Source organism: Bison bison, unplaced genomic scaffold (genome assembly GCF_000754665.1).
Source record: "Bison bison bison isolate TAMUID 2011002044 unplaced genomic scaffold, Bison_UMD1.0 scf7180017864374, whole genome shotgun sequence".
NCBI lineage: Eukaryota > Metazoa > Chordata > Mammalia > Artiodactyla > Bovidae > Bison > Bison bison.
In genome coordinates, this window is record NW_011494946.1 from 4,158,608 (window position 1) to 4,170,323 (window position 11,716).

Sequence of the window (11,716 nt, forward strand, 5' to 3'; positions counted from 1 at the left end):
TGCTAATGGCATTATATCCATTCTTTTTGTAGCTGAGTAATGTTCCATTGTGTGTATATGTGTGTGTGTCTGTGAGTGTCTCTCTGTGTGTGTGTATATGTGTGTGTATGTATGCGTGTGTGTCTGTGTGTATGTGTGAGTCTGTGTGTGTGTGTATGTGTGTATATGTGTGTGTGTATGTCTGTGTGTCTGTGTGTGTGTGTGTCTGTGTGTGTATATGTGTGTGTCTTTGTGTCTCTGTGTATATGTGTGTGTATGTGTGTGTGTCTGTGTGTGTATATGTGTATGTGTGTGCATGTGTGTATATGTGTGTGTGTGTCTGTGTGTGTATATGTGTATGTGTGTGCATGTGTGTATATGTGTGTGTGTGTCTGTGTGTATATGTGTGTGTGTGTGTGCATGTGTGTATACACACACCAGATCTTCATCTACTCATCTGGAGTTGAGAGTGCTCCCATGTCTTGTCGGACTTCCCTGGTAGTTCAGCTGATAAAGAATTTGCCTTCAATACAGGAGACCTTGGTTCAACTCCTGGGTTGGGAAGATCTCCTGGAGAAGGGATAGGCTACCCGTTCCAGTATTCTTGGGCTTCCCTGGTGGCTCAGACAGTAAAGAATCTGCCTTCAATGCAGAAGACCTGGGTTCGATCCCTGGGTTGGGAAGATCCCCTGGAGTAGGGCATGGCAACCTACTCCAGTATTCTTGCCTGGAGAATCTCATGGACAGAGGATTCTGGCAGGCTACAGTCCCTGGGGTCACAAAGAGTCAGATATGACTAAGTGACTCAGTTTAGTTCAGTTCAGTTCAGCCTGGCAGGCTACTGTCCATTAGGTCAAAGAGAGTCCGACATGACTGAGTGGCCAAGCACAGCACAGCCCTGTCTTATCTGTTGTAGACAGTGCTTCAGTGAACGTCGGGGTGCGTGTATCTTTCTAATTATGTTTTTCTCCAGTTACATGCCCAGAAGTGGGATTGCAAAATCACATGATAGTTGTATTTTTAACTTTTTGAGGAACCTCCAAGCTTCCCTTGTGGATCAGCTGCAAAGAATCTGCCTGCAATGCGGGAGATCTGGGTTTGATCCCTGGGTTGGGAAGATCCCCTGGAGAAGGGAAAGGCTGCCCACTCCAGTATTCTGGCCTGGAGAGTTCCATGGACTACATAGTTCATGGGGTCACAAAGAGTTGGACGCAGCTGAGCAGCTTTCACTTCCAGCTTCCAAGGAGTCTCCGTGCTTTTCTCCATAGTGGCTGTACCAACTTACCTTCCCACCAGCAGTGTGAGGAGGTCCCCTTTTCTCCACACTCTCCCCAGAATTCATTGTGATGGCCATTCTGACTGGTGTGAGGTGGTGTCCCAGTGCAGTATGGACTTGTGCTTCTCTGATAATTAGTGATGTTGAGTATCTTTTCATGTACCTGTTGGCCGTATGGATGTCATCTTTAGAGAAATGCCTATTTGACTTATGTTCAGTGATCACTATTTTTCACCCTAGTCATTTAAAGTGTCAGTGGGTATTTGTAAATAATCTTGTACAGTCTGATGTCCCCACGCGACAGCAGCTGGGATCTCACATCCTAGGACTTTCTTCCTACTGTTCCTGTCTTGTCTGAGATCCGCAGGACGTACATGCCAGTGTGTTGACTAAGTCTTCTCTTTTAAAAGTCTGGAATCTTCTGCTTTAGTTCCTTTTAGCATGTCTTTTGTTCAGAGCAGGGTGAGAATAACCCGGGGAAAAGGAACATGAGTCTAACCTCTGATGCAGTTTTAAGGCGAGAAGGGTAGGGGTTCAGAACTGGTTGATTCTTTCGTAATTAGTTTATTCCAGCGTAGCCAGTCTGGAGTCAGTCGATTATTTCACATTTCAAAACTACGAGTCTCAGTCTCTCCCCCTGAAAGGATTTGTTAGCGGGGAAATTAAAGTCAAAATAAGTTATTGACACTTGCTTAGCTAATCACAGTTGCACATGTGGGGAAATCCAAATCCTCTTTAACTTTTCCACTTTTGAATTTTTTTTTTTTAATTTTAGCTTTATTTTTAAAAATCATTTGTTTACCTCTTTGTGGCTGTGCTGGGTCTTCGTCGCTGCATGGGCTTTTCTCGGGTTGCGATTCTCTGTTGTGGAGGGTGGGGGCTCCTCTCCAGTGGCGGTGCAGGGGCTCCTCTTGTGCAGCGTGGGTTCTAGGGCTCTCGACTTCAGTAGTTGCCACATGCGGGCTCAGGACTGGAGGCTCCCGGGCTCGGGGGCATGGACTCAGTACTTGTGACTCATCGGTTTAGTTGCTCTGAGGCAGGTGGGATCTTCCTGGACTAGGGATCGATCCTGTGTCTCCTGCATTGGCAAGCAGAATCGTTACCACTGAGCCACCAGGGAAGTTCTGAGTTTAATTGTTCATAGCGGCATAAATCACTTTGAATGATATGTAAGTCTCCTAGAAATACATCTTAAAATATTATGGCAAACAGGCATGCAGAAATTGTTTGCTTGTGGGATATGCATGTCTCGAGAGTTTAGCGTGGAGGTGCCTGTCCAGGCTATCCCGGCTCTCACGGGGCGGCCACAGCCGCTCTGTGGTGGGGGCCCTCCTGGGTGGGTGGGAGGGCCCTGCCCTGCCCTGCCCTTGGCCCTGGAGAGGCGCTGTGCACACGGCATGAGCCTTGGGGAGCCTGCCCTGGTCTCCCAGTCCTGCTCCCCCCACGGAGGGGGCCTAGTCCGTGGACCCGTGGCTGCCGTTGCCTCCTGTGGTCTAATGTCCCGCTGGGCCCACCGGTCTGCTTCCGTTTTTGACCGCCGTGTGGCTCCCGGGAGTCCATCGCCCCCAGGTGTCATCCTGGGGTCCCTCAAAGGAGCGGCGTGAGTGATGAGGTTTCCTGCTGGACCGCTTGCTGCTGGGTGTGTCCAGCGTTGGGTCACGTGCACCTGTATGTGGTGGGGACAGGGAAGCAGCCCACCGCCTGCGGGGCACGAGGGCACCTCTGTCTTGACCGCAGGGCTGAAGGTGTTTGCCGCGGGCAGCCCTTCACGGCCGCTCTTGTCCTCGGACGCCTGCTTCATCGCCTTGGAGTCTTTGTCTTTCTGAATGGAAGTGTGGTTGATTTACAACATCATGTTGGTTTCAGGTGTACAGCAAGGTGATTCAGCTATATATATAGTCTTTATTGCACATGTATGTACACGGAAAACTCATTTGTGGTACACAGCAGTACATGTTTGTGTCATACATGTACACAGCGCCTTTTTCTTTTCTGTGAGGTGGCCCCACGCATTACCCTGGAGTCCTGAGCTGAGGACTTCTCAGGCCCTTCCGCTGAGGATACGGGGGGCTCCCGGAGAAGGGCCCGCTCCACGAGGAGGCTGGCTGCAGCCCCCCACAGCTGCTGCACCCAGGGAGGCCAGCCCTCAGAGCCGTGGAGAGCTGACAGTGTTCTCAGTGAGAGGGCTTTGGGAGGAGAGACCTGGGGAAGAACACGAAGCAGGGACATTTCCCTAAAGAAAAGCAAAGTCACACGGACCTGCCAGCCCCATCGCCTGGAACCCTGCACAGAGCAAGCTCTGCCCCGCTGGCAGAGACTAGGCGGCCCACACTGCCACCCTGACAGCCCGTTACACACGTGTGTGCATATATGTGTGTGTGTGCATAGTACGGGCTTCCCTGGTGGCTGAGACATAGAGGATCCGCCTGCAATGTGGGAGACCCGGATTCGATCCTTGGGTCAGGAAGATCCCCTGGAGGAGGGCCTGGCAACCCCCTCTAGTACTCTTGCCTGGAGAATCCCATGGACAGAGGAGCCTGGAAGGCTATATAGTCCATGGGGTCACAAAGAGTCAGACATGTGTATATGTGTATACGTATATACATATTCTTTTTCAGATTCTTTTCCTCTGTAGATTATTACAAGATACTGAGTCGAGTTCCCTGTGCTGTGCAGTAGGTCCTTGTTGGTTATCTATTATATGGACGTGTGTATGTTAATCCCAAACTCCTAATTTACTAATTTACACCCCTCCCCCCGCACCTTATATTCTTTCTTTAGTGCATTTTTAGCTTTGATAGATTTTGCCAGATTGCCCTCTGGAGGGGTTGAACTCTTTAAAAAATCTTTTCCAAATTATTTTTAAAATTTCTGAGTGACACACGAATATACTCTCTTCCAAAAAAAAAAAATGGAAAGATTGTCTATCCAGCAGAGTCCCTTTGGGTCGCCGGGGCATCCACACCCGGCTCCCACCGGGGCCGCCCGCGTCCCCCAGGGCTCACTGCTGTCTGTGGTTGTTGGCTCACCCTGCGTCTCAGTAGCTCTCTTTCTGTGCCCTGTGGGTGGAAGCCACCAACAGGAAATCAACATGACTGGAGTGCGTGTGAGTGTGTGTGCGCTTGTTTAACAGACAAGCCATATTGTGCTGAACCCATCATTCCACAACGAGGCGTTTTCCTTGATGATACGTCGTAGAGGTCTTTCCGTGGGGTAGATCCCTCTCCCTCTATATTATTTGAGTTGTTTGCCATCAATTATTGTTTCAAAACTGCCTTTTGGGTGATTTGTTTAAGGGAAAAAGTTAGGATTTCATTAAACGCCCCAGTGATTTAAAAAAAAAAAAAATATATGTATTTATAGTGCAAAATCTTTATGTGTGTATGTACTTCTCTTTTCAGATCTCAGAACGCTGATCTTCATAATGAAGGCTACATCTTGGAGTTAGATTGCTGTTCTTCCCTAGACCACCTGACGGACCAAAAAGTCCTCCCAGAGTTCATTAAGAAGGTCAGTGCTGCAGTCGATGGACCATGGGATGGGTTGGCTGGGCGTTCGCCCGAGGGGACTGCGGGTGGGCCGCGCTCCACAGGCCTGCTCTAACCTGGGGCTTCGGGAGGCCTTGCGAGGGCCGCCCTTTCCCACTCAGGCTGCCCCTAACCCTGGAGCAAGGTGGTTTCCCCCCGTCCCAGGAAGCCAGACCCTGTCTTTTTAGGGCGGGAGTGGCGTTAATAGCTGGCAGGCCTGCTGGCCCCACAGCCAGGAAGCCCTTCAAATCCTCAAGGCGGTGTGAGCCCCCAGCTCCCAGCTCCCACTCGCCCTGTGGGTCTTCACTGCCACGAGCCTCCTTCCGTTCCTAGAGCAAGCAGGAGTGTGCCACCGTCCAGCAACCGCTGGCATACGATCATCCTGGGGAAAATTGCCTCATTGCAAGGGGTTCATTTCCTGCCCACAAATGTGTCTGGTTTTGAACTGCTGTTTGGGCTGTATGAGGTTTCCTGCTTAATTGCAGGGTGCACTCAGTTTCAGTACGATGACATTTATGGTGGGAGGAATGTCCTTGCCCAGACTGGGGTAAAGTTCACTGCTTAATCCTCACCTTCTCCTCCCTACCCAGTCTTCCAAGATAATTGGCAGTTCCCCATCCTGTTGAGGTGATTAGGATATGTTTGAGATACAACCAGTCAATTGTTGTTCAGTCGCTCAGTCATGTCTGATCTGCGACCCCATGGACTGCAGCACGCCAGGCCTCCCTGTCCTTCACTATCTCCTGGAGTTCACTCAAACTCATGTCCATTGAGTCGGTGATGCCATCCAACCATCTCATCCTCTGTCGTCCCCTTCTCCTCCTGCCTTCAGTCTTTCCCAGCATCAGGGTCTTTTCTAGTGAGTCAGTTCTTTGCATCATGTGGCCACAGTATTGGAGCTTCAGCTTTGGCATCAGTCCTTCCAATGAACACACAAGACTGATCTCCTTTAGGATGGACTGGTTTGATCTCCTTGTACTCCAAGAGACTCGAAAGAGTCTTCTCCAACACCACAGTTCAATCAAAAACATCAATTCTTCGGCGCTCAGCCTTCTTTATGGTCTCACATCCGTACATGATTACTGGAAAAACCATAGCTTTGACTAGATGGACCTTTGTCAGCAAAGTAATGTGTCTCCTTTGTAATATGCTGTCTAGGAGCAGCGCCTTTTAACTTCATGGCTGCAGTCACCATCTGCAGTGTTTTGGAGCCCTAGGAAAAAAAAGTCTGTCATTGTTTCCCTTGTTTCCCCATCCGTTTGCCAGTTGATTGGTGAATTAGCGAATCAGTCAACAAGTGAGTTTATTAGTAAATATCTTAGGTGGTCAGCATTGGGCCAGAAATGGTACAGTGTGCTGGGATGCAGAGAACAAAATTGTCATGGTTTCTGCCCGCACGTCCTCACAACGAGGAAATCTCTTCTGAACACGAGTGATGAGCCTGGGCAGGAGGGAAGCGGTGGAGACCCAGAGTGGCGTGGGGTCAGGGCGGTGCGTCAGGCCGTGAGTGGCAGGATGAGGTGTGATGGGGCTGCAGAGGGCCGGGGCGGGGGGTGGGAGCCGTCCCAGCAACTCGAGCAGCTCGTGTGAGGGACAGAGCAGGATGAAAGGAAGATTGGGGCCTCCTGCAATAAAGGGGCGGTGAGAGGTGGGAGGACAGGCTAGAACTCAGCTGTGAAAGCAGCAGGAGTCGTGGAAAGTTCTGCAGAAGAGTGAAAGGATTGGGTGGTTCCTTTACACAGCCAGTAACTCTGGGTTTTTTACTGGGGGGAGAGGGGGTCACTCCCTGCCTCCCTCCCTTCAACCTTGTTGAGTGTTCAGGCTCTACAAGCCCCCAGGGAGTCATCACTCAGATGTGGTGGGAGCCAAGACCCGCAGCCCAGGAATCAGGTGACCTCTTTGGTCAGACATTTGGGTAATTTTACTTGGACAGTGGAAGAGTCCTTCTGCTCTGCTTAGAATTCAGATCATTACTTAAGAAATGGGAGGAAAAGCAGTTTTTGTTCACACGTGTGTAAGCCTGAGAACACCGGTGCTTTCGACACTCTGGGAGATGTCTGTGTTAATAGAGCCATCTCCTTTGGATTTGCTGTGAATGACCTATCCTCGTAAGCTTGGCGGGGACCTTCTAGAGGTGGGATTTCCCCATGATCTGAGTCCTGGGGAAGAACGGTTGTGGAAATGGTTTTGTAATGAGGATTCAGATGCTTAGAATATTTGAGGGCAAGTTGGTAGGATGGGGCATAGGTTCTGACCGTACCATCCAACAGGCTCTTTTAAAAACGCGTGATTTGGCACTTCTGTCTTAACCCAACCAGACCCTTGCAGGAAGGACCCTCTGCCTCGTAGCCATACAGGTCCTGAGCATCCTGGTGGGCGGACGCCCAGATGCTGTGTGTCTGCAGTTCCTGCAGGTGGGCATCTGTCCAACAGGATAGAACCTCAGAGTTACGATTGATATGCCCCAAAAGACGTCAGCTACTCGTGGATTAATTTTTACTTTTGTCCCACCATTCTTTCCCCGTGACTGACTATGTGTGGGGAAGAGTATCTCCTGGTTTGTTCAGTATTTGGTTAGATCAGTCATTGACTCCTGCTCCTTTTGTGTTTGTATAAGAATTCTTTTATTAGCATTTAAAATTTTTGTATTTTTTTAATGAAATATAGTTGATTTGCCATATCATGTTAGTTTCAGGTGTACAGCGCAGTGATTCAGTTATTCATATATAGACACGTGTATACTGCTGCTGCTGCTAAGTCGCTTCAGTTGTGTCCGACTTTGTGTGACCCCACAGACGGCAGCCCACCAGGCTCCCCCGTCCCTGGGATTCTCCAGGCAGGAACACTGGAGTGGGTTGCCATTTCCTTCTCCAATGCATGAAAGTGAAAAAGTGAAAGTGAAGTCGCTCAGTTGAGTCCGACTCTTAGCGACCCCATGGACTGCAGCCCACCAGGCTCCTCCGTCCATGGGATTTTCCAGGCGAGAGTACTGGAGTGGGGTGCCATTGCCTTTTCCGAGACATATGTATATGTATGTGTATATTCTTTTTCAGATTCTTTTCCCTTATAGATTATTACAAAATATTCAATATAGTTCCCTGTGCTATACAGTAGGGCCTTATTGTTTATGTATTTTATATATAGTAACGTGTGTATGTTAATCCCAAAGTCCTAATTTATCCCTCCCCGTCTCCCCGCCTTTCCCCTTTGGTAGCCGAAGTTTGTTTTCTGTATCTGAGGCTCTGTTTCTGTGTTGGAGATGAGTTCATCTGTATCTTTTTGTAGATTCCACGTACAGTGACATTGTATGATGTTTGTCTTTCTGTCTGTCTGTCCGGCTGACTTCACTTAGTGTGACAATCTCCATAGCCTTCTGTTTTTAACATTTTGCAAACGATACACTTCTGAAGCCCACCGCGCCATCATGCCCCTGCCTCACCTGTGCCCACGGTTTTTCAAATAAACACGCCCGGGTTCGGGCAGGCTGGACAATCCTGCATGCGGGAAGCATGCGGTTTCTGGCCCGTAACCAGTCTCCGGGTTGTCCCGGGGTCTCTCACCCTGTATCTCGATGGAGATGCAGTTCGGGGTCACGGTCAGCAGAGTGGGGGAAGCCCCCAGCCCACCCTGGATTGCCCAGGTGTGGAGGTGGCCTCGCCGTGTGACCCTGCCCCGTCTGTGGCTGGGGGCTCCCCCTGGAGGATCTGGCCCGTCTTGCTCTCAGTAGCAGCTGTGGCTCTGGTTTTCAGGCCTGTGACCGTGACCACCAGGAGGAGCAGGACAAAACGATGGGACCGGGCCCTCCCTCTGCTCCTGTTTCATGTTGTTGGATGTGATTTCTGGGGAAAACACCACCTCTGGTGCAGCAAGGAGAGGGGCGTGGGGGCTCTCTGCGGGGCCAACAGCTGTTCATCCGATGGCAGGATTTCACGTGGGCGTAAAATTTGTCTGTCATCACACAGGAGGGCGACCACAGGAGTTCCCCGGGAAGAAAGATAGTAAAAGAAATTTGTGTATTTTCCGTAAATATTTGATGAATGGCTTAGTCCCTACACACACACACGCATGGTGAAGCACTTGCTAATTGCCATTCACTCTGGCCAAGATGAAGCTGTGTCTCTGGCGGCTACTGCCTACAGCCGTTCCTTTTTATCTGGGTCATTATTTTGTGTGAAATAATGGCTCCTGTTCTTATGACAAGTAGATCCATCTTGCCATGAGATGGTAATTAACTCATTTTGTCGCTGTGCCATCATCCAGGAGAAGCTCATCTCCTCTGCACAGTAGAATTAAACTCAAAGCTACTCGAATTTTGTCCTTAAGAACAATGCCTCAGTATTGGTTTTTTTTTTTTTTTTCCTGCCAAATGTTGTAAATGAGCAGCATCTTTGGATAGAGGACATAGATAGAGGGAGGTGAAGACATCTCATCATTTTCCACAATTAGGGAAAATAAAGCCATTTGTACCTGTGTCGTGTAAAATGAGCTGAAGGTGCCAGGATTCACAGCCCCGCCTCATCACAATTTTGCACAGGGGGTGAAGCGAGTGGGTGTAAAGACGATGCTTTTCCTTTCCGTGTGGCCCAGTGGTGTTCTGGGCACTCTGATCGAATTAAATCTGGGCTCTTGCATTGTGTTTTTCCCCTCGTATCCCACTGTGCCCCATGCAGCCGGCCCCGGATGTGAATTATTTATTATGGACTGCAGAACATTTAAGATGCAGATTTATGGGCAGACTTGGAGAAAATGTGTTTTCCAAACCCTAGAACCGAATGCTCGAGAGACGGAGCTGCGGAGCTGGGAGAGCGTCAGCGCTGCGTCCTTGCTGTGAAACAAGGATTCAGCTGGCCACGTCCTCCCAGGGCCTGTTCTGTGTGGCGGGCGGGTCTGCGGGACACTTCGGGGATGCCCTGTCCTTGAGTTCCCCGAAGACTGTAGAGCAGGTGGGGTGATGGAGAATGAGGCATCTACGCGTTCATCTTCAGAGGGCTTTACATTCTTTGGAGCTTCCTGGGAACGTGCCTGGGTGTTTGGAAAGCACTTGAAACGTTGCAGAATCGCGCACAGTTTCTAGCTTGGGTTGCACGGTATTTGTGTCCCAGGGGCCACACTGGCAAGGATGCCCCCTTTCTAGATGGAGCTCGAGAGGGCGGGGGCTTCGCCTCAGGCTGGGACTGCAGAGTGATGAGCCCAGCTGCCCTTCTGTGGTGGGAGGGGGTGGGAGGCTCCAGCCGGTGGCCTGGGGGCTGGGGAATGATGGCTTTGAGCGGTGAATGAGGGATGCTCGCAGAGGGGAGCAGTCAGGTGGACAGTGCTGTTGCTGGTGTAGACGGAAGTGTGGCAGGAAGGCTCGAGGCTGAAAATGGGCCACGACCGGCCTGGCTGGAGCGTAGGATGGACAGGGGGTAGAAGAAGCCTGTTCTGTGTGCGGTTCTTCTGGTTACGGGGAAGGGACCCTGCTCACTGCTCAGTGGGGAGTGGGGCGGGGAGGGGGGTCCTTACTCTGAAGGTGCAGGGAGTGGCCTGGAGCCTCGGGCCGGGGAGCAGGGACTCCCCTGGGGCAGGAATAAGGGGGGAAGAGATGAGACGGTCTCTGTGTTCCGTGCTGCTGGCGTCTGCCTATGCGTCTGTAGGTTGATTGAGTTTTATCTGAGACTTGACTCCGCAGAGGGAAGCCCCCAGATGCAGACCCTCTGCTGGGGGGCTGTGACAAGCACTATGCTCTCAGCCCCCGTCTCACCCATCTGAAGACCTGTCCACATTTTATGGGTGAATAAGGCTCGTTTGCTCGGAGTTACCCCGAAAAGGAGGAGTGGGTTGGGACTCAATCTGTCTGGTCTGGGGGCCACCCCGAGCCCTGCTGCCGCCTCTGGGGAGCCCTCGGGGCCCAAGAGGATGCTGTCTGAGCCCCAAGGGTGGGTGAACTTGGAAGCAGCTGGGTGTCTTGTGTCTGGTATGTGGGGAAAGACTTTGGAGCAACTTGAGGGTGTCTCCTCGGGGGAGGCTGGGGCTCTGAGCTTGGCTGCCTGGGGGAGAAAGTCTCACCCCTGCCCTGGTCCCCCTGGACGTCAGGGCCTCACCCCCAGGCCTCAGGTTCCGCCTTTGTTTCCCAGATTCCGTTTACAGTGAAGCTGCAGGATCTAGTGATCGATGCTTAGAACAGGGTGTTGGCTCTCACTGGACCACAGAGCCTTTAGAACATTGACACGGGAGGAAGGGAGGCAGGCCCCTGCCGGGTACTGGGGGGTGCAACATGAGATCGGAAACCAGGGAGTGGGGGCACCTCAGGTTAGATACCAGAGAGTCGGGGCACCTCAGGTCAGATACCAGGGAGTGGGGGGCACCTTGGGGTCAGACACCAGGGAGCGGGGGGCACCTCGGGGTCGGAAACTGGCGGCCTGGATTAAACTGCAGGCGTTGTCCTTCGGCTATCGTACTGCTTCCGTCTTGTTCTAGAGAAGTCACAGACGCTTCAGATCTCTGCAGTTTGTCTATGAAACTCCGCCTGTGGTGTCTAAGTGACACACCGTTTCTTGTGACTGGCTGTTGAGTATTCCAGGCTTCATTTCTCCAAGTGCTGCGTGGGGTCTTGTTTTCAAGATGCTGACCCAGAGTGAAAGGGAAATTATATTGAAAAGCTTCCGTTTCATCACTGTTCCCCCGCCTGCTCTGAAACCTAGGGAATCACGACGTTTTTCTCAGGCTGCCTTGGCAGGACGACGTGGGTGTGTGGTTCTAGCCTTGAGGGTGCCCTTGGCGTGGAGGGAGGCTGGCCAGGGTGGAGAAGCGGCCGGGGCTGGGGTGTCCTGTTCACCGTTATGTCTCCATAACTCAGTGCATATTTGTCAAGCGATTGAACAAATGGGAAGCGGGAAGCAGAGCTGTGTCATTGAGACTCTGTGTCGTAGAAGGGGTGGAGGCCAACGTGACGCTC

The 11,716-nt window shown here is 51.3% G+C and overlaps 1 protein-coding gene across 8 annotated transcripts in view; it reads left to right on the plus strand.

Moving 5' to 3' along the window:
• RFTN1 (raftlin, lipid raft linker 1) overlaps positions 1-11,716 on the plus strand; it is a 220,955-nt gene that overhangs the window by 112,398 nt on the left and 96,841 nt on the right. For all 8 annotated transcript variants that reach the window (XM_010856723.1, XM_010856717.1, XM_010856720.1 and 5 more), the window contains exon 4: positions 4,657-4,765. In XM_010856723.1, the coding sequence (XP_010855025.1) occupies positions 4,657-4,765 (109 nt within the window). The remainder of the gene's footprint in view (positions 1-4,656; positions 4,766-11,716) is intronic.